General features: G+C 48.4%; 1 protein-coding gene across 23 annotated transcripts in view; it reads right to left on the bottom strand.

The window, feature by feature from the left end:
* The window catches only part of GRAMD1B (GRAM domain containing 1B), a 239,107-nt gene that overhangs the window by 34,437 nt on the left and 181,797 nt on the right, over positions 1-22,873 (bottom strand). For 12 of the 23 annotated variants that reach the window (XM_074321146.2, XM_074321148.2, XM_074321152.2 and 9 more), the window contains 3 exons: positions 12,118-12,328; positions 8,183-8,206; positions 5,295-5,315 (listed from right to left, as the gene is read on the bottom strand). In XM_074321146.2, the coding sequence (XP_074177247.2) occupies positions 5,295-5,315; positions 8,183-8,206; positions 12,118-12,328 (256 nt within the window). Of the gene's footprint in view, positions 1-5,294; positions 5,316-8,182; positions 8,207-11,228; positions 11,250-12,117; positions 12,329-14,059; positions 14,130-22,873 lie in introns of all 23 variants that reach the window. The other 11 variants (XM_074321150.2, XM_074321154.2, XM_074321155.2 and 8 more) reach the window with 4 other exon arrangements.

The following is a 22,873-nucleotide window of genomic DNA, read 5'->3' as shown; positions in this document are numbered from 1 at the left end:
CCTGGGTACAGGAGTGGGGGAGAGAAAGCGAGGAGGAGCCCAGGAGAAAAACAGATGGATTTGGGCCGAGTATTGGTCTCCCCTAGGGAGAAACCAAAGGCCCTCAAACCAAATCCGGGTAGAGAGGAGCCAGATGTGGGACAAAGGGACAGTGGAGACAGGCGGAAGTGACTGAGCAAAGAAAAGAGAGACAAGGTAGGCGCGGGTACAATACAAAAAGGTAGAGAGAGGACTGGGCGGGAGTGGGTTTCCTCTGGAGACAGGACCACACTGCAGAAAGTTAAGGGTGGCTGTGGGGGAGCAGGGGTCAGGAAGACCCTTCAATATAATGGCTAAATAACAGAGGGTAGATGGACGTAGGTAGAGGAAACAGAGTCGGTCCCTGGAAAGTAACAGCGGGCCACCAAGGCTGTCACTGCAGTTCCCCTTTCAGCACTCCCACTTCACCATCCCCCAAATGTGTGATGTCATTTCTACAAAGCTTTGTTCTCTTGCTCTCAATCTATGCTTGCCAGACCTGCTTGGTCATCCCACAGGATGGGCACTGTCCCTTCCTCCTCACCAAAAAGCCAGTGTCCCTAACCAGGGGCATCAGACAACTGGGGTGCTAAGTCTCAGGCAGCTGGCAGGATCTGGGTGCCTAGCCTCTGATTTCAGGAAAGCTCTTTTCCCAGGTTGCCGTGGAGCTGACTGACCTTCAGGAGAGAGGTGAGGCAAATTGGGACAGTACCTCTGCCCACCTGAGGCGCTAGGAAGACCACTGCGACTGTTTGCTTCATCCAAGATGCAAGCCCAATGAGCCTAGCAGGGGCCACATTCAGGGACGGACTGCACCTCGCTGCCTCCAACTCTGCCCTTGGCCCCCCACTGAAGCTAAAGCTCTGTTCCTGCTTATCCCTCCATCTCACGTCTGTTAAGGCTGTGCTTCCTAAGCTAGGAGCCTTGACGAATAACATTAGGTCCAGCGAGGAGATTAGGTGCAAGCAGTCCTGGGACGGACTCAGAGCGGTTGTAGACAGCAAGGCCTCAAGTCTTGCCTTGACCTGAATATCCCTCGCTAGACCCCAGAAGCTTTCTCGCCTCAGCCTTTCCATGTGTCCCTGGGGTCCAGCCATTTGCCCTCATGAGATCTACTCTTTAGGCCAAGGTGGTTTGTCATCATGGCTAAATAGGTAAATAGGTAAAATGTAGACAGACAGGTCAAGAAGGTGGCTGGGGAGTGGGCAGGGAGGTGCTGAGTGGCTTCCTACCAGACCCAGGCTATTCTAATGGGCCAGAGATGTTCTCACAATGGTCAGCAACCCTGTACTGACTCTCACGGTCTTGAATCTGGCCAGGGCATTTCTAACCATCCCTAGGTCTGGGGATTGCAGCCTTTACCTATTGGAAGGACTTCCAGGGCAATGATGGGGCCTCAGGAAGTAGAACAGCTATAGCACTACAGTGTCAGGAGCGAGATCATAAAGGGGGCTGTCAGCAGCGCTGAGAAGGGGAGATGGGGTGTCCTTCCCAAAGGCCAGAGTCCAAACAACTCAGGCAACACAGAGGCAGTTAGGAGGAGACTGGACGCAATGGGGCCTGGGAGGGAACCAGGGCAGTTGTAGGGAACTGACAAAGGGAAAACAGAGCAGACTAAGAGAAAATAGAAAACCAGCTCAAAGCCACAGGAGCAGAGCAAGGGCCTCCTGAAAAACCAGGAAAGGACCATAGGAGGGCACTTGTGTGGATCGGGGGGGGAGTTGAACTGAAGTTTCCTGAGAACTTTGCACACGAGAGCATAGACACATACACACTGCACTGCACGGGCAGGCGCACCTCATGCGCGTGCGCACTGATCCAGGTAGCTCAGGAAAAACATCCAGGTCAGAGCGTCCTGATCAAACCGGGGCAATCACGCCTAGGGGAACAGCCACGCTTAGGCCTGTGCCCATGGAAAAGCACACTGGTACCATCAGAGTGGGCAAATATGGGGGTGACGCTTGCTGTGTGGAATACACATCCTGAATCAGAAAAGCCCAGGGCACTGGTCTCAGCTTCAGGAAGAGAGCAGGCTTCTAACTGAAGGAGGGGTCCCAGTGTTACTTGAACAGGCCTCCCCAGGGCTCTGCCTCCTGTGGCAGCTGTGATCATCCTCTGGATGTGGAAACACATGAAGAAAAACATGGACAGATACACTAGACACAGCTCCTCGTGTCTGTAGCTCAGGCCGGCTGGAGGTCCCTTGTCACCGCTCAGCTTCTCACCCTTTGCTTAGCGTCTGCCTCTTCTTCCCAATGTCTACCTGTCATTTCTATTTCCTTCCACCACGTTGTTCTGTTCTGTTCCCTGTCCCAACTCGAGTTAGACCATCCATAGAACCAGGAAAAGGGCAGCACCAGGCCACGGAGGGCAGACACAAGGAGCCTCGTCCACCTGGTAACCTTAAATTGGGGAACACAGGAAGAGGGAGTAGCAGGAAGACATTTGTAGATGGGTCACGGGACATCTGGCACCGCTTAGTTTCTGGAAGGACCCCCAGTGTGACAGCATGAGTCCAGGAGAATGGAGGTCAGGAGGGAATCACTAAATGCTGCTCAACAGAGTCCCCTGTACACTTGGCCTCTGTGAGTTAATGATTTGTGCTGGGTAGGAAGTCAAGAATGCTTTTGCAATTCATTCAGAGTGAGGGGTGGAGAGTGAAAGGAGACAACTAGGACTAACAGAGGGTAAGAGGCAGCAAAGGCCTGGGAAAAGAGTATTATGGAGGACGGTTTTATAAGGAGATTTGCAGTCAGTGAGGGCCGACTGCCTCTGCGTGTCTCCAGCTGCAGGAGGAACCAGACCGGAAGCAAGTCTTCAGCTGGGCTCCTCTATCTCTCGCTTATCTGACATCGAAACCCCTGACTTTTGGGCCCCCACATGGCAGCTGGACCTGCCAGCCAAGAGGCAGGATCTATTTCTGGCCATCCCTCCGCTCAGGTAGACATTGGGCGGAAGAGTGCTCAGACGCCAGCTCTTATGTGTGGGGCTGAGGGAGAAGAAATCAGAGGTGAAAGGGTGGCAGAAAGACAGAAGAGAGAAAGTAAAACCTACGAGAATCAGACAGAAAGAGAGAGCCAGCCAGGAGACTTGAAATCAGGGAAAGGAGAGGTAAAACAGGTGGAGAAAAGGAAACTGAGGTGGGGGGGGTGATGAGGAGGGTTGGAGAGGGCGGGGTCAAGAAAAGAAAAGTGCGTGAAACAGAAAAGCCTGATGGAAAGAACAAAGAGCAGAGAGGAGAGGGTGGCGCCTAGCAACAAGGTGAAGACTTGTAAGTCCCAGTTCGGATGTTTCCATTGCCTACAGGTCTGCAGCCTCCTGTTTCCAGTTCCGCTTTGGGGGCACTAATTTTGCAATATGGCTCAGAAAGGTGGAAGGTTTCATTAGGATGCTGGAGTCCCCACACAGCTCCTCAGAGAGCACCCTCCATTCGCCCACCTCTCCTCCCACACAGGAGTTTCCTCTCCTTCCAGGATGTGAGCTCTGAGCAGCAGGTAGGCCACAAGGCCAGGTGGGTCCGAGGGGGAGCGCTGGGAATGAAGGTGTGGAGCCCGCCTGCTCCCCAGGGCAGCCCACCTCAGCCCTCGACTCCCCTCCCAGCAGCAGCCCACAGAGCCCTGCCCTCCTTGTGCCCGTGTGGCTAACCCTGGCAGGCAGGCAGTCCACGGAGCCTGCCTAGGGACAGGCAGGCCTGCTGAGCAGCAGGTCAGAGCCACAGGGCTCAGTGACATGTGCTTGGTTTGGGGAATCACTGAGCTGTGTGGGCAAACATCCCCCCTTACACCCCCCACACACACACACATACAAATGATTCTGGCCCAAATCCCTCCATTAAACTCAAGCCTTGGGCTGGGCGGATGGCTCAGTTGGTCAGAGCGCAAGCTCTAAACAACAGGGTTGCCGGTTCGATTCCCACATGGGCCAGTGAGCTGCGCCCTCCACAACTAGACTGAAGGCAACGAGTGGCCACTGAGCTTCTGGAGGGGCAGCCAGATGGCTCAGCTGGTTAGAGGGCGAGCTCTTAACAACAAGGTTGCAGGTTCAATTCCCACATGGGATGGTGGGCTGCGCCCCCTGCAACCAAGATTGAAAACGGTGACTGGACTTGGAGCTGAGCTGCGCCCTCCACAACTAGAATGAAGGTCAATGACTTGGAGCTGATGGGCCCCGGAGAAACACACTGTTCCCCAATATTCCCCAATAAAATTTAAGACAAAACAAAACAAAAAAACCCAAGCCTCTTCCTTATCCCCTCCCCCATCTCTCCCTTCCCCAAAGTGTCCTCAACTCTGTCACCCACAGCCAAGTCATCTGGTCCCACACCCTCGCCATGCCCAATGTCACTTGCTGAAGTAGAGTCTGGGATTAGAGACTGGGGGAAGCTGGCCTCCATGTGATCAGTCAGCATCAAGGGTGGCAACAGCTCAGAGAAAAACACACAATGACCTGAGGGCCAGACGATGATTGCACACTGCCAGCCCCTCCACTGTGCAGTCCCAGAGGGCAAGCACAATCTGACAGGGGCCAGGCGAGAGACACCAGGCGAGGGACTTCAGCCAGCTGCTCCTCACGGGAAAAGTTTGAAATCCTGCAGTCTAGTCTATGTGACCAAGAGGATGTGGCCTTCGCAGGGACTGCCAGCTCCACAATGCGTTTTGTACTTCCCGGGTATGGAGCAGCGGGCTGAACCATCCCCATGGACAACCCCAGGCTACACCTTCACCACAGACCCAAGGATGGCGGATATCTTCTAGAAGGGGCATGCCCTTGGGGCTACTGAGGTATGCCTGGGGTGGAGGTGGGGTGGTAAGTCAAATTCCATTACCTGGGACATCTCCATACTATTGAGGGCAAGGTTTCTGGCTTAATTTCCCCCAAAATGTCTTGGTTATGGGAAGGAAATTGTGGCCCTCAGTTCAGGCCCAGAATTCTGTCTGGTCTCGGGACACCTTCCTGACTGGTTACCTCCAATAAGTCTGAAGGAGCCTTGCCCGGGTGTCTAGGGAAGGAAAAGGTGTGCCAACTCTCCTTGGTCTCCCTGAATCCAACCCTCACCAGCAATCCTGTTCTGTTACAGAAGATCACCACTGTGTCTGGTTTTTGACGGGGACTGGGGCAGGTCAGGGGAAAGCGCACCCTTTGAGGTGCCTCAATTTGCTTCACACTACAATTTGCTTCAGCCCAAATGCACTCCATGCTCCATTCACCCCGACCACGTCCATGTCCACGCCCCTCCAGTTCTACACACCAACAAGAAGAGAAACAGGGATACTTACATTATACCAGCTCTGGCTTTTCTGAAAGGACAAAATAAAAGAGAAGGTAAAATTAGTCAGGGAAGAGGTGGTGGGCATGGCCAGGGTATTCCTAGCTCCAGAGGTAAGGTTACACAGACAGCAAAGGGTGGGAAGGGAGAGGAACCCAAATGCAGCTGAATGCTTCCCATGTGGCCGCTTGGGAGGGGCCCTCCATTCTCAAGACAGCTCCAGAAGGAAGGCCCGGGGAGCAGTCCATGCTGGAAGCTCTGCCGCGCTGGGGTGGCAGGCAGTGGCAGCACCAGGTAGAGCTGAGCCGGAAGGGAGTCGGCGCCCATCACAAGGTTCTTCTGATGGGGGAAGGGATGCATGGCAGGCATCCAAGACCCAGTCCCCAGTGGGCCCTGTGACCAGAAGCAAAGTACAGATGGAGACCAACCCTTGGAGCCTTCTGCTCCAAGTCGGCTCCTCTGCAGAAGGCAGGATGGGACGCTTTGGTGTAAAGGGAGAAAAGAAGCTTAGAAACTTCTTCCAACTGTGTTCTCAGGGAATACAGGACTCAGTTACTCCTCCTGCTCAACAGCTGACCGATCACTTCAGTGACACCAGCAAGGGAAGGGTTGGGGGTTCTGCACTGGGAGGAAAGTTAAAGCATATAATTGCTAATGGTGCCATAAATCAATACCAACAAAAGCAGACTCCGCCCAGCTTCAGAATTCAAGTGTTCTCCATTCCCAGCCCTGGGCAAAGGTTACTCTTCTTCATGGTAAATGAAAGCTTTTTAGGGAAAGAGGAGGGATGACTAAGATTGTGTCTTGTCTACCTCTGATCACAGCCTGGGTTCCTTTGTGCACATCCTGCTTGGCAGACAGGCAGACAGGAATGACACACACATACCCGCACACACGTGCTTAGGCCTCATCCCTTGAGGTGCTGATCCAATAGGTTTAGATTGGAGTTGGAATAGTTCCAATTTTAAAAAGCTTGCCAAGGGTGTAATTCAGGTAGAGAATCACTGAGGAGAGGAAAACCCTGCCAGCAGGTCAAAAAATTAACTACACAGAAGTGTGGGCCCTGGGCATAATTAATAACCTTTATCCCCTCTGCCTGGTCTTAAGGGGCCCTGACTCCTAAGGGAAGAAGAGGGCAGCCCCTCTCTCAGGATATCTGCTGCACACTGTCTGGTGGGGTAGAGGGTGGGTGAGTGAGTCTGTTGTGAGGAAAGCATGGTCATGTGATCTCCCCCTCGCCAGCTCTCCCATCCCACCAGAACAGCTCTATAGAGACCATCAGCCTCCATTCCAAAGGGGAAACATGTAAGCAGAGGGGAGCATGCATGGATGGTGCTGCCTCTGATTGGTTTTGTTTCACCCCGATCTCACTGGCCAGAAGGGCAGATGGCAAGGCAGGTCCTCAGTTGCCCTCTGCAAGATATGCTCTGCAAGGTCATTCCCCAACAAAGGCTGTCACCATGGCCCATACGCCCACCATGGCCTCATCTCCTCCTCCAATCTACAGGTCTTAGTAGGTAAAGGGGCGAAATACAAACATGCAAAACCAACTATTTCATCATTGACGGAGCTACTGCCACATGGGAATCCTGGACCTGGAACTGAAAATCAGCCTCTAAGAATTCTGGCATTGGGACAGTTAATTCCTGGGCCCTGACTCTGAGATCACAGGGCATGAGGCTATGAAGATATTCATTAAAATACATTTCCCAGTGTGGAGAGGCATGTTTTGGGAGGTGGCCATCTTGAATGCCCCCAGTTTGCCTGCGTTTCATCAAACCAAAGCCAGGTTATCAGACATCTGCTTCACAGCTGACAACACTCTCTGGCTCACCCCCGAGTTCCTTCCACATTGTCCTGACTTCCATGTAAGACCCTAGGAGGATGGGGAGGACAAGACCTTGGGCTGGTAGGGGGACTCAAGAGCCTTGATTATCACTCCTACAGTGCTCTCCCTCTCGTTTCACGTTAACAGAAGTAGTAGATGGTCTCTTTTCATGGACTGCCACACAGCACATGTCCCTTCTAAGTCTGTTTGCAACAAAGAACACCAGAGTGACAAAGAACTACAACCAGGAAACCCATGTCCCATCTCTAATTAGCTGTGTGATATCTTTGTGTGGAATATTTTCTCTTTTGTAACGACAGGTAAGAATGCATGTTCTAAGTATGGAAATGTGAAATATACCATCAAGGGCAAGGACTTTTGTCTTGTCCCTCAGCGTGAGAACTCTACCCCAACCAGCTCTGTCTAAGCAGCTTATGTGCCACGACTGAGGGTGCCACTGAGAAAAATGGGCACCCACTCCTCTAGCCTAATCCACGGTAGCCCCTGAGAATATCCACTGTGAACATGAATCCCTGAACTCTGACCAGCCTTGTAGAGGCAAATTTGATCCTCGAGGCTCTGCTCTCCCAGGACTCAGTCCCGACAGGGAGGGCCCCTAACATGGGGGCAGGGAAGCCAGAGGGGCTGTGGGCCTCAGAGGGCGAGAGCAGGGGTGTCCACTGGCAGAGGGGGAGGCTGCCTACCCTTGTAGGGTCACTGAAATGCCCCTCCTTGGGCCAGAGGCATGGAATAAACAGAACTAGGGAGTGAGGATGAGGGCTTTTCTGACAGGTTATAAATGAATTTGGCTAGAAGGGGAGGAGGGAGTCAGGAAAAGTGTCCTGGGGAGGGGAAGCTGAGCAGAGCATGTTTCTACTGCCTCCTAGAAGAGGTCTGAAAAGCAAGTGTCTAAAGGAATGCAAAGCCCAGGGAAACAGACCCAAGTTCCCAAAAACATCTCACCAGCTCAAAGGCTCTGGGACTCTGGAAGATGGGGGGTGAGGGGACAAAGGCGGGGACGAGAGGAACTCTATATCTAATAGAAATTAGGAGAAAAAACAACTTCTTACTTTGATCAGGTTAAGTCTGTCATACTGAAAAGAAAACCACAAAAATTAGGATTGAAAAACAGGGAAGAGGTCAAAGGGAAAAGGAGCCCAGAGACACAGAGCCAGGGTGACACAGTGCACCCAGTGTAGGGAGGACTTGCTTAGGGTCATGGGCACCTCCCCTGTGGCTGTCCTAGATCAGGAAGCGGCCACTGGCTCCCTCTAGTGGCCGTAAGCCAGCACTACAGAGCAGAAGCTGGGTGGTAGCACAAACTCAGGGGTCCTGGGAAGTGGAAATAAAACTGCTCTGGTCTGGGCTACACCTAGGAAATGTCGGCCTCAGCAGTACAGTTACAGATTCACAGGAGAGGGATATTACTGATCGCCTTGTCCGGCCCCTACATAGTAACAAATGAGGAAATGCAGGCCCTGAGAAGGAAGGCTAATACTGTGTGAGGCCTGACTCTAAGGGGAAGTGGAAGCACTTCCCATCTTGCCTGAAAATATATGAGGTTACCTCCTCTCAGAGGTAGACTAAAGACAGGGAGTGAGGTGGCCTAGCAGGGATAATAGTGACAGTAGATCTAGCTACCAGATCCCCTGCCACGGAAACATTTGGTCAACCTGTGACAATATTCCACCAGGGCCTTAATGGGGGATATCCCCACTACACGAACACACTCTCCACCTCACCTCTGCAGCTTTCCCTCACTTTCTGCTCCGGGCCCTGTTCCATGTAGAACCTAATTTCTATATGGTTCTCATGTTTCTTTTCTAAAGTCTGTATGTCCCACACACACGTTTCCCAGATGGACCACAGTTGCTACCTCTTCCACCTGGGTGGTAGGGTACCCCTCTCCCACAAGTCAGTTCTATTTTAACTGCATTTAGAGGATGGTGGTGGTGGTGGTGATGGTCATGACTGGTGAGACAATGGGGTGAGGAGGTAGCTATCCAAAGCCAGGGAACTCAGAGAGTATGTGTCTACTGGGGAAAGGCACTGACCCATACAAGCTCTTCAAAGGGGAAGAAAACCGAGAGTCTCTAATCACCTCTCCCTCTTTGGCTCCTTAAGAAAGCAGCCAAGATTAATGCTCAGTTCACTCTCAGCTCATGGTCCTTTCGTAATGCCTCATTTTGCTTCTCCAAAATCTCAAGAGTTCCAGCCTGAGTCAGAGCACCTGCTCCCTAAAACATGTCCCACTAATAAATGAGTCTCCTGCCTCTGAATTCACATAACATTCCCAACTACCATGTTTCCCCGAAAATAAGATGTAGCTGGACAATCAGCTCTAACTCGTCTTTTGGAGCAAAAATTAATATAAGACCCGGTCTTATTTTATTATAAGACAAGGTTTTTATAATATAATAATAATATAATAATAACATAATATAATATAATAAATAATATAATATAATATAATATATAATACTGGGACTTAATATTAATTTTTTATCCAAAAGATGCATTAGAGCTGATTGTCCGGCTAGGTCTTACTTTTGGGGAAACAGGATACTCAGGTTTGGTTTGTGGATAATCTGGGCAGTTTCTTATCTCCCTTTCCAGACGGTATGCTGCCTGAGGGTTGGGAACCTGGTTTTCATACTCACTTCCCAAAGAAGACCTACTATTTAGGAGATTTTAACAAATCCTCATTACTGGGTACTCACCTCAATGCCTCAGCTGACTAAAAGAGGCACTCTGTAAGTGGTGACTAATTACCATAAATAGGTATTGCTCTGGTCACTGAGTGTCTTGCTAGGTATAGAGTAAAAGGGTAAGGGAGCTTAGAGCTTCACTTAGGATGGAGAAGTGTGCAAAGACTATGGGCAGAAACAGAGAGCTAGGATAACCTGATGCCCATGTCCAGTCCTATTGTCCTCTCCCCAGGCTGTCAGAAGTGTGAGGGGCTCAGAACGGGATGACAGGACATCTTAAAACCCTGTCGCCAGACATGCCTGCACCTGCCAGGCCACCTGAATACACAAAGAACTCCTCTTGGCTTCCTCACTCCAGGTAGAGTTCCTCTTCCCCTGTCCACAGCCAGCAACAATCATTTAAAGTCCTCAGACACAAGATGTGCGTTTGGCCTGAAGGTCACAGACTATAGGACCAGCCCTGTAGCCTTTTGTTCTCTCCTCAGGAAAGACAACAGCTATTCACCCTCCTCCTGTCTAAAACACATGGAGGCTTGAGACTATTAAATCATCCCTCAGCTTTCTCTTCTTCAGGTTACATCCCACCCACCCACCCCATGGGGATTACATCCTGACCCTGCTATCCTAAGACACCTATTGCTCACCCTTTCCTCCCTCCAAGTTCTCCTCAGGCCTCTGAAATCCTCGGGTCATGAGCAGACTCTGGCATTGTCTCTCTGACCTGGCCGCATCTCTGTAGGACCTGACAGGGGCTACCGCTAATGTCCACCAACCTCCAGGTGCTGGCACCAAGCCCTTTGGGAGAAAAGTTCCCCTCTGATCATTCTCCAGCATCCTAAGAACATCAGGAGCCCCTGCGCTGGGTGGTGGGTGGAAGTGGTAAGGGGTGCCCAGGCTGAGCAGTTCTCAGCAGGCAGGTGGAGGGAAGGAGGGTGACAGGCAGAGCTCCTGAGGTCACTCTCCTGCACCATGGAAATCACCTACTAGAATTCGTGACCCTCAGTCAACTTTTCAGGGGAATCAGGACTCACCCACCAAAGCAGGTCTAAGGGGTATCAGGATCTGAAACCCAATTGGATAGGGCCTCCCTTCCCCAAAGCAATGAAACTAAGTCCTGGTGGGACTCTGCTTCTAGATGGCACCATGTATGGAGGGAACAGATCCCCAGCCCCAGGCAGTGTTTGGGGAGCAGGCAGAGACATGGGGTCTGCTCTCCGACGTCCATTACAGTGGGAATGGTCTCTCGGTGACTTTAAGCCAGCCTGCCAAGGGCAGTGGGGCCAGCCTTCTGGGAAAGGAACCAAGCAAAACATGGCCAGAATGGGCAGGGGCAGAGGAAGGGTGCAGAGCACTACAGACAATTCAACACTGGAGGGAAGACCACAGACAGAGACAAAAGATGGCTTACTTTTGAGAGGCGCTTGTGAGACTAAGACCATGCATGCAAAGAAGGTACATGGGAAATGGTGGGGAAGAAGAGGAAGAACAACAAATCAAAAGACAAGTTCAGGTGGGAAGCCAGTTCTCGCACCTCCCAGCACCCCCACTCTATCCGACCCCAGGACCTGTGCGGCCAGTGGTGAAGAGGAGCTTTTGGAAGGAACATCAAGACAAAGACATCTCCTGCTTCCCAAAGGACCGAGTGGGGAGAAGAAACTCTCTGGGGAGCCATAAGTAGCCCAGGCTCCCCAGGGCTTACTTTATGCCTATCCTTAGGCCAAGGCCTGGGTACTCAGGTGGTAACATTGACACACTTGGGAGGAATAGAGGGGCCCTGTCACTATCTTCTTGGCCAGATGGGTATCAAGTGGATTATTACCAAAAGAAGGAAGGTTGATGGCCGGGGTGGAGGTTAAAAACAGCATTCTGCAACATTCCCTGAGGATTGTCATTCCTGGCACTACAGTCGTCCCAAATAATGCTCTCTTCTACCCCAAATTTGAAAAAGATAAAAGAGCTAAACAGATGACCCCTCCTGATCTTTGGAGCACTCCTCCTCCAAACCTCAAGGTACATGAGGCTCCCTAGCTCCTAAGGGAAGATAACAGTCATCATGGAGTCATTTTACCAGCACCCTCTCTGAGCACCTAGTTGAAAAGATGAAATTTAACTAGGATCCACCCTGCCTGCCCCACCATTGCCTCACTGAGTAAAGACTATCTCTGGGACACCAGGGCCGGTCAATCATATCAGGTCCCTCAAGGAAGGGGTTCTCTATCTCACTGTCCCCCCAACACCCAGGACCCTGCAGCCAGCTGACAAGCAAATACAGAGTCCTGGGTGGGCGTCTAGCTCACCTTGGAATTTTTGCCGCCACTCCTGCCGGACTGTGAGGAGCAGCTGCGCTGCACACCCTGCTCTGGTGTGGACGGAGACTTGTCTGAGGAGTGATCTGAGCCCTTCTCCACCATGGTGTCTCCGTCCGGGTTCTGTGGGGTTGGCGAGCGTGACCGCTTCCGGAGGACGGGGGAGCAGGCCGGCGTGCTACGGTTTGAGTTACTGGCAGTGCTGCAGATGGAGAGAGGGATGGAAAGGGGAGGAGGAGGAAAGAGAGGCAATGAGTTATTGAAGGCCAAAGATGGGTTCCAAGGAGCCAGCTCAGGGAGCCAGGGTTAGGGGCTGGGCTGAAACCCAGAGAAGAGGGCCCAGCTACCAACTCACTGCACCTTAATACTGCTGCTGGCCAGAAGAGGGTGACGGTGCCAACGTGAAATGGAAATAGGAACAGTAAGTGGTAAGTAGGGCAACTGGACGTTTCTTCGTTTATCCATCCAGCCGTCCATCCATCCATCTGTCCATCCATCTAACCACCTATCTGTCTATCTATCCAAATATTATTAGAGCCCCTATTACATGCCAAGAACTGTCTAGGGCAAAACAGAATTTAAGAGCTGAAAGATGCATTAGGATCAGCTAGTACTATCAGCTCATTTTGTACATGCTGCAAAGCCAGTTTTTACATTTTGTTTGGGAGCTATTTGTCCATATAAATGACAATAATAATCCCACTTTTCAAAGCATTCACATACATAGTATTTCACTGGGTTCTCAAATCATTCCACAGTAATGACAGATGCTGTAACTCCTGTTTAAAAACTGAAGATTAATGCATGGCAAAGAGAAGCTAAGTGTCCTCTGATCGCAGAGGGTTTAGAAACAAACTGCAGACCTTCTGACTTGTCACTCACCCACACCATACTATTTCCTTGTAAGTCACACTGATTCCTGCTTCCCCTGCCCAGGGTAAAGATGAACACAGCAGCAGTTCTCACATTCCATGTTCCCTGCCCCCAAATTCATTTTCAACAGGTACCTTGTATACCCCCACAGTACCAAATTCACCTACGGCAAAGTTTATAAGTGGTATAAATATTTACAATTGGATATTAGCTTGTGTTCTTAATGAACTAGAAGGAGAAGAGATGAAGAAAGTAGGAGGAGAGGAAATTAAATGCAGTCAAGTTCTAAGAGGTTTTTGCTTTGCTCTGAGAGATGAAGGAAGGAAAGAAAGAGAAGGAAAAGGAAAAGGTTAAGTAGGAAAGACACATGGGAAATGGGAAGGAAAGCAAATGTGAGACTGGGAAACCAAAGAAGCACAAGGGGAGGCGGATAAAAAGCCGAGGGTCCCTCTCAAGGACTCAGCAGTCAGAGAGCAGGGTCAGGTTCTGGAAACAGCCTGCAAGTGGAGCTGGGCTGTAATGGCCCAAGGAAGCGCTCTGGGAGCCTCCTCCCAGCCTCCCCTAAGGGAGGGGAATGCAGGGTAGGGAACACTGTGTTTTGCATAAAGATCTACCTGCAATCTCCATGTCCCATTGGACCCATTTGCAATGAAAACCATGTCCCTTTCAACAGGAACTTCCACTTGGGGGGTCCTCAGCAGGGAAAATGGGAAGGAAGCCCCAAAACCCAAATCAGCAAGTGTAGGGAAGAGGGCAGCAGGGACAAGGGCAGGGCTCTAACTTTTGGAAGAAAACTGATGGAGAAGAAAAAGAAAGCAGATCAGGGAAAAGGAAGAAGACAAATGTGATGGGAGGATGTATGGAAACTCATAGGCCCAATATTTTGCTTTACCCCAAAACAGAATTTAAATTTAGACACTCACTTATAATACAAACAATAACTGTGATTTAGAAAGAGGCTCTTCAGGTTCTGACCCCGTCCACGATACCCTTATCCTCTGACTCTCTAAACTCATTCACTACTACAAAACACTCAATAAAGAAAATTGTGTTCTTTTACCTCAGTTGGAAAAGCCGAGCCTTAGAGTGATGGCAAGAAGATCCTCACACACATCTTCGGGTGGAAATTCCTGAAGGGCAGACTCAGGCATTCACCTTTCTGGGGTTGCCTCCTTTCTCTTGGGCCAATTTCAACCCATGGCCAAGGACTCCGAGGTTCAAACTGCCTTCCAGAATTATTTTGCTGGAAGAATAGCCAGGAACTCTATCCCTAACCTCAACTAGTTTGCTGAGAGAAGCAGGAGAGTGTGGCTGACACTAGCACATGCCCATCCCAGACAGGAGGAACCCACAGCTTGGCTCCCGGAGGTCTTTTTCTTAGACAAGAGACATCTACACACATGGTGAGTCTAGACTCAGAAATGGAAAGGAGATCCTTTTATCCGTCCTCAAACTCTGAATACTGCCAATAACTGCCTAATGAGGAACTCAAGCAAAGATGGGCAAAACATTCTTACCTAGAGGAAACTCACCCCAAATATCCAAAAGCACATGAACCTCAGACACTCAATGATCAAAATGTCCATGATTTCCTCGTCCCCTGGGGCCCCACATCAGCTGACCCTGCATAGGCCACCCAAGAGACCCAAAATTCTGCTTTGAACACATCCATCAAGAAACAACTTATAGTGTCATCTGTCACTTTAAATCTTTGTCCTTATAAGATTGTTGATCATTTGTGTTCTTGAAAAATCTCTCCTCTCCCTGGTGACACACACCTCTCCTGTTCCTCTTCTTATCTCAGCCACTGCCCCCTCTCGCTGCTCTGCATGAAACTCAGTCCTTCTCCAAAGGTGAGTCCTTCACTGCCCTAGGCATTTCCTGCTTTCTATGATTTCAACTACACCTCGAAGCAGACAACTCCTCTACCTGCGCCTGGCTCTGCTTACACGTGCTGGCTTCAGCCCAAGAACCTGCTGCCAAGTGGACATTTCCTCTAAACAGACGTCTCAGGAACACTTCCGACTGAAAACCAATCCTGCCATCTTTCTTCCCAAACTTCCTCCTACTTCCCATTCTCAACAGCATTATCATTTCCTGGTCTCTCAGGCTGCAAACCCACCTCGTCCATCTCACCTGACAAAAAGTGAGTCACTGAATCCTGTCAGTTCTATTTTTATGCAGCTCTTTAGCCGATCCTTCCCTTCCATCCCCAGGGCTCTCATTCAGGTTCTCAACGCCTCCTGCCTAGACTCTTCTCATAGCCTTCTTCTCATAGCCTTCTAAGTGGCCTCCTCCGCCTCCTTTTCTCCTTCCATACTCATGCACACCTTTGTCATTCAATGTCTAAACACAAGCCTGATAGTCTCTTTCTGCCCCCTACCAGCATTCATATTAAAGTCTAAAATCCTCAGAATGGAATTCAAAGTTCTCTACTGGAAATAATTTGACACTTATCTATATATGTCAATATTTTATCTTTCCTAATACTCTCTTTAAAGAGTTCCCATATTTTAGTCCCGTTACCTTCCCCTGGTTTTCTGAATATGCATTCTCATTTTGCTGCCTCTTGTCTTCTGTAACACAAATCATTACGTGTACGTGAAGAGCCCTTTCCCTCCACATTCACCTCCTGTTCAGCCTTGAAGACCCATCTCAAACCCCACCCTTTTTTTGGGGGGGAGGGGGTTGGTTTTCAAACCCCACCTTCTCCAAAACAGTTTTCTAAATCTCCACCACTGAACTCACTAAAGCATTGAACACATTTGCCTGGTATTGAAATGATCTATACACTCCTGAGGGCACACACGTTTGTACCTCCCGTATTGCCCAGCATTTCACTCTGTAAATAGTACATGGTCAGTAAATGCCTCCTGAACTGAATCTCATTCTGGTGAAGGTCTTCATACCCATGGTTTTAACAGCCCCCAGTACCATGACATCTCCCAAATCTGCATCCCCAACCTTTTAATATTAATCAAATAGCAAAAATTTATGAATTTTAGGAGTTCCTGGCACAGTGCCAAGCATTTATTAAGCATTATCTTATTTAATCTTCCTAACCAACCTATGAAACATTAATGGATATTGTTAGTCCTATTTTTCAGGTGATAAAATTGAATTACTGACTGACTGAGTAATTCACCTAAAGCTGGATACATGGCAGCAAAGGATTTGAAACATAGGCCTATCTGATTATAGAATTTGTTCTCAGAACCAGGTACTGAAAAATGTTTGCTGGGTGAATAAACAGAAGTATGGATGGGTAGCTAGGTCGATGGGAAAAAAGAAGGAATCAACTTCCTGCCTCCAGTCTTCAATCCATTCTCTATTTTGCTGTCAAAATGAACTTTCTAAAAAGTAAATTTGCCATTTTTGACCATCTTCTTCCCCGGTGAAAGACCTCTGTGGTTTCTGCCCAGTGTCCCCCTCACCACCAGTCCCATGCTCCATCTCCACTCTGATTCTTCCCTATAAAAGAAGTGTTTGGAGCTACAGTTCCAACTCAGCGAAATCACTACTAGACTTGCTAGACTCCTAAAATTTTTTAAAAATCACCCTATTATCCTATAGATGTGGATGACCTGCTGAACAAATAAAACCAATAAAACCAATTCCTATGTATCTATAACCTACAGTAATTGTGTCTTTCAGACAAACTCTATGATGTGCCATTAACCTAGCCTGCCACCATTATTAATAATAGTATTGCATTACATTTCAAAATCTTGGGATCTTCAAGGGGAAGAAAGACTGGTATTGGAGGGGCTATTGCACTAAGGTCCCCCTTCCAGAGTTCAGAATTAATACATCCAACTCTTAACTTCACTTATAAGAAACCTGAAAAATAGGGAGGTTAAGTGCCTGGCCAAGGTAATATGACGTCATACCTGGATCTTCCATTGCAAATATTACTGAACACATGGCATAATGCTAGGCATTCAAGCTCATACTGGTGAGTAAGAAAGGATCCTGGTGCTTGGAACACTATAGTCAGGAAGAGCTAGACATGTATTCCTCTCATTTCAATATAAGCAATGAGTGGTGTGATAGGAGAGTAAGGGAATCTTAGCCAGCCTCGAGGGATCACGAAAGGCTTCCTTGAGGATATTGCACTTGAGACTTGAGCTGGGTTCTGAAAAATGTGTTAGAGTTAGCCAGGTGAAGTGCAGGGTAGTAGGAGGGAAGGGAATGTTCCCAAAACAAAACAAACAAAAATCAACAGCAGTATGAATAAAGGTGTTAAGGCCCTAAATAGCAATGAAATACACAGAGCATTACAGGAAACTATGTGTTACTGAAGCATAACATGCTTAAACTAATGCTTAAGGGCTCCTGTAATCAACTCTCCCCAATAAGAGGTGCACTGAGACCCCCACCAGCCACCTGTAACCCATTGCAGGGGGCCCAGGTGTCATTCACTGACTTCCTATCCATCCAATTTTTAAGACGTCCAACAAAGACTATTTCACTACTCTCCTGGTTACCTTGCTAAAAAGTAGTGCTTCCCGGGCGGCCAGTTAGTTCAGTTGGTTAGAGCGTGGTGCTAATAACACCAAGGTTGCTGGTTCGATCCCCACATGAGCCACTGTGAGCTGCGCCCTCCTTAAAAAAAAAAATAGTGCTTCCTTAAGTCTGACCACAATACCTCATGCTACAGTTTTATCTTACTTCCGATAGTGAGGTCTGGCTTAAGACCTTGAGAAATGGAGATACATGAATTGAGGACAAAGGCTTCCCCAGCCTTCTGCAGTGACTCTCTTTGCAGCATCTCCCACTCCAGACACAGGAACCACCACACTGCTTTGCTTGGCTTTCTTTTCCCATCCTATGCCCACTGTGGTTCTGTGAGCACAGGTAGATCTTGTCAGCAAGCCAGCTCCCTGGCCAGCCACCCATACATTGTTCAGAACCCTGAGCAGAACAAAATAGATGGTGTTTCACTGTGCCTCATTCCAGTGAACTTGTCTGCCTCTAAAGAAATCAATCATTTCTGCCCCAGAGATTGCAAACTATGCACCTGTCGCTCTACACCCCTGCGCCTCCACCTCTGGGGTTACAGCAACTCCTTTCCCACTCTCACCGCAGTGTCCCACCGCCCTGGCTCATTCCCAATCAGATTCCCACCTCTTCTCCTCAGCCCTGGACACTCCATGTTCACTTATTGTTTTCCCTAAGCCCAGCCCGGCAGTGACCTGGATGATCAAATGTACGTACAGCTGTAACAGTTTCAATGTCAGGGCACTGGTCATTTTTTTTTTTTTTTTTTTTTTTTTTTTTTTTTTTTTAAGACTGACACATTCCAGGGCATCCCAACCTAACAGAAAAAACATTTAATCAGAAATTTAGAAAGCCAGTTTCAAATGAAACATTTGTTTGCTGAGGGCCGGCTTGGGCCCTACAGGGTTAGGATTAATTGCCAGTTTGTGGTGTCAGCAGGCTCAGGTTTGAGTCCGAGCTCTGCCATTTGCCAAGTGACCTTGGCCTCTAGGCATCATTTTCCTTATTGGACAAATGAGAGACACTAATACTTATCTCATAGAGCTAGTGCATTAAATGAAATAAGTAAAATATTCAGCGCAGTGCCTGATACATAATGAATGCTCAGTAAGTACGACTGAGGTGCAATTATTGCGATTACAAAGGCTTTTGTTCCTCTCTGTAAAGTGTGGAATAAGTATCCTTGCCCTCTATCCTCCCAAGCATTACTTCCCACAGTGGGGACCAAATCCACCTGGGGTGCTTTCTTAAAGGGCAGAATCCCAGACCCACCCCCACTCAATTAATGACCATTTCCAGGGGATGGTCTTACAATCTGCATTTTAAACAAGCACCATAGCAGACTCTGATGCACTCTAAAATTTCAGAGACACTATTCCCAAGGACTAATCTTATAAGTATGAAGGGATAAGTGACATATCCGCCCTAAATGACGGAAACTTTGCGTACAACTCTGAGTGTATCAGCTGTTCAGTGTCTACCAGGTGGGTGGACTCGCTGGAACAGAAAACCCATTGATCGCCTCTCAGCCTTTTGGCTAAGATCAAGTGTAGAAAATCCATTGAGCTGGCAGGAGAAACACCAATGGAGAAGAACCAGGAGTTGATGGAGGGTGGGCATGAAGATGTGATTCTCAAGGTAAGGATACCACTCAGTCAGTACCCAATGGAACAATGTCACCTTCTTTCAGTGTCAAAGCCTGACAATTATCATTTAAGAGCCCATGCCCACCGCCATATTACAAGCACCTGATCCCTCCCTGCCATTAGTAGCATCTAGCTAAAGCTACTAATTCCCCCTAACAGATGACTACCCTGTTACCCAGCTATGCACCTCCCATACCCACGCCAATTTCGAAGACGCATTCATAATCCTCCTTAGTTCTTGATGATAGCACTGCAAATATCCATGTGAATTAGCCAGCTCTACTTTGAATTTTCCCATAGCACAAGCTCAAGTGTCTGACATAGAATGACCACAAGGGTATTTACATAACATGTGCATGAAATTTACATGCTGTCTGCAAATGCCTCCATGAGGTCTGTCCACCTAAGCGGTTCCAAATTCAGAGTTTACTAGCCCTCTCTGAAGATGGTTGTTTTTCAGTTCCTCTCCACATTTCTGCTTGTCACTTGGCAGTGTCTCTGTACCCTCTTAAAACCACACCGTGACAGTAGGAAAGAAGGACAGACCCAACTAGAACTTTGTAGAGGGGGGAAATGGCCCAAATCACAAATTCCAGCAGGACTGCAAATTTCCCCTGGACCCTACTCCTTAGAGAGCAAAATACCACGTCACTTAACAAAAATGTCTTCCTAGGCCTGTTTCACTCCTTGTTATAATGACCTGAGCTCCTGGTCTTGGCCCTTTACTCATGAAAATACAACCACAGTCTCAGGTACCCAAGAGATGACTGGTGCAGAAAGAGAGCTGAAGGGCTTGTCCAGTCCAATGCTCTCACTATTATGGATGGGAAGCACAGGTCCAGAGAGATGGCATGACTGTCCACCAGGGGGTCAACAGGCAGCTGGACATCTCGCTGCCCAGGCCTAGGGTGCTCAACAGCGTAAATCTCATTGGGTCCCCCACACACACTTTTTCGGATACTGGATGGGGTGGCGTTTGAAAGGATGAGAAATACACTATTGTCCCCTCTATGAGGAGCTCCCTGTGACGTCCTGGAACCCACTCTTAGTGGGCCTATCACTTGGAATCTATAAATCTGGTGGCATCTCTACTATTGGATCCAGTTCCTTCTCTAAGGGAGAAAGCCACCAACTTGCTTTCTATGTCCAACTGTGATTACCTTGTTGAAGAAAGGAGCCGAACATCTTCTGGGAGATGCTTTTTGTTGTTATTTATTCATTTATTTTTGATGGCATAGAGGTTCTCTTTCCAACTTATGTTAAAACAGAGTCTCAGCTTGGGCCCAGCATGCCACCCTTTGGCCTGGATGTAGCAGCACGTTGCGTTTCATCAAGGGGTGAGAGAGAAGAGGGCTCCCAGAATAATGCCTTTCTTTTCTATCAGTTCATACAATGCCAACCACAGAGCTTGACACAGAATGGGAGCAAGATTCTGACAGCAATGAACATCTGTACCCTCTCCTCTGTTTGGGTAACTTACTGAAATTCCCTGGGGGCTTTCCAACTTGGGCCTTTGGGTAAAGCGCACAGCGTATTCAGGGACAGGTTCTGTTTGTCTTGAAATGTGGAAACAAGAAGGTGGAACTAGCCTGTTGCCAGGTAATACTACCACTAGCAGAGAAGAGACAACTTACAAATGGGCGACTGATAGTTCTCCAGATGCACTAATCACTCACTGGTCACCCAAACATTGGCTTACGGCGTCCACACTGGCCCCACCCTCTCTCTGCAATTTGTCCCTGACTGGTCCTCATCTCTGTAGATATCATGTAGATAATTAAAGGCACTTCCTATGGCCAACAAGCTCCACTTACCCATTCCTCTTTCCTTGTCTTGTTCAAGTATCTATGGAAAGTTATTTAAAATTTTTTTTTTTTTAAATCTTGCAATGGTAATAAATGGTGGCAGAGCCCATCTGAAACATTTGCATTCAGCTGACTAATTAATAACTAGATACATTCTCATTAGGGATCTACTTAAGCTTGGAAGGGATTACTTGTTGTGGGGGAAGTCCTAGCTAGTAGTGGCTTCCATTGTTGATGAATTTATTAAGTAACCAATTAACATAAGGTCAAGACCCATAGAGTCTTTGGCCAAGCAGAGAAAAGCAGAACTTCAGTTAACCCTCTACTGGTGTGCTCAGTCCAGAGAGGTGATGGGTGGAGGGCTGGAGACAGGGCAATAGTTGTTTATCTTTTCTACTCAAGCCAAAAAGAGATCCCTCATCACAACACTGGAGCCTCCATCCATCCTACCCGCCCCACTCCCTGGCTTTCCTGCCCCTTCTGTTCAGCCCAGAGTTTGGAATTCAATCCAGGAACAGGCGTGACAAACACTATTTTTCATTTCCATGGAGACCAGGGCCTGCAATAAAACCAGGACTCCATGCCTAAAATGCCAAAACAGCCTGACCCACTTTTCCCCCTTCCTACAAAAACAGAATAAGCTTGTTTGGGTCCTGCGAGAGCTGACAGAAAAGCCAGAGCTCCTGTTATCACTCTGGACATTTTGAAGAGGAACAAATTCTGATAACCTTTGAAAACACAGATGATGCTACAGAACCACTGTGAGAAGTCAGACACGAATTGTTTTAACCAAAGGGCTCATTGGCTGCACCAAATCCATTCTGTGTCCTTGTCCTAACCTTCTGGAGGAAGAGGTTCATGTCCCCTTAGAGATGTACTTATTGACCAGAGAGCCAACTCCTGGAACGCGAACTTGGGGAACTGTTTCCTCAACTTCATCTTGTATTGCTTTCTCCCTCCTCTATTCTAGCCTCCTTGGACCTTTTCATTCCTTAAATATACGCAATATACCCCTGAGGCAGAGTCTTTGCACTTATTGGTCCCTCTGCCTGGAACTTTTACTCTCGAGTTTTGAACTCGGGTTCCTTTGTAACGTATTGAAGCTCAAGTGTCACCTCCCTGGAGTGGGCCGTCTCAAAGCACCACACCATCTAAAGTGGCCTCCTTGTCCCCAAGCAGTCATTACTGTGTGGTTCCCCAGTACCTCTAGTCCAATGACTGGCGCCCACAGGGATCACAGATACGTGCTGCATGAATAAAGGAATGAGCTCTTTTCAAAGCCGTTCATTCCGTTTTTTGTACACTCAGATATCTTTTTCTTAAGCCTGCCCCAAATCTGCCTTCTTATAACACAAGACCATTGGTTCTATTATGAATTCTGGATCCATGAAAGCTAAAATATGACATCAATTCCAGACTCTTTGCTGGCCTGGTCACTTTGTCTATATCTGAGTTCAAATTCTGAGCTTTTTTGTGCCCTTGAGAAAAATCGCTTTGCCTTTTTGTGCACCTGTGATCTTTGTCTGGTGAATGATCACAACGTACCTTAATCAGGGTGAGGGGCAGAAACTTAAACAGACAAACAAAAAAACCTAGTTAGACAGCGCATCCCCCAAGTAAAGACTTCCTATAATTGCTCACAGAATGAAAAAAAAAAGTGGTAGAAGTAGGAAGTGAATTCCCAGTTAGGAAACTGAATCCTGTTTCTAAATTTTGTCCTTTCCGCATGGCAAGGGGTGGGGATAGATTACTGCGATTCTTGTCTTCAGCTAGTCCTTAACTGCACAGAGCTGGGAGGGGAAGTTACAAGGATGATGCTAAGATAAAGCAGAAGATACTAAAATTAAACATAAGGACTTACCAGTGGTGTACAATTGCCTTTCCCTGAGATCATTTACAACAAGACAGATGCCCAACATTTGG

The sequence above is a fragment of the Rhinolophus sinicus genome, chromosome 9 (genome assembly GCF_057876585.1).
Source record: "Rhinolophus sinicus isolate RSI-liver-muscle chromosome 9, RSI-T2T, whole genome shotgun sequence".
NCBI classification, from domain to species: Eukaryota; Metazoa; Chordata; class Mammalia; order Chiroptera; family Rhinolophidae; genus Rhinolophus; species Rhinolophus sinicus.
Note: the sequence above shows the minus strand (reverse complement) of the source record. Positions and strands in the feature narration are given on the sequence as shown.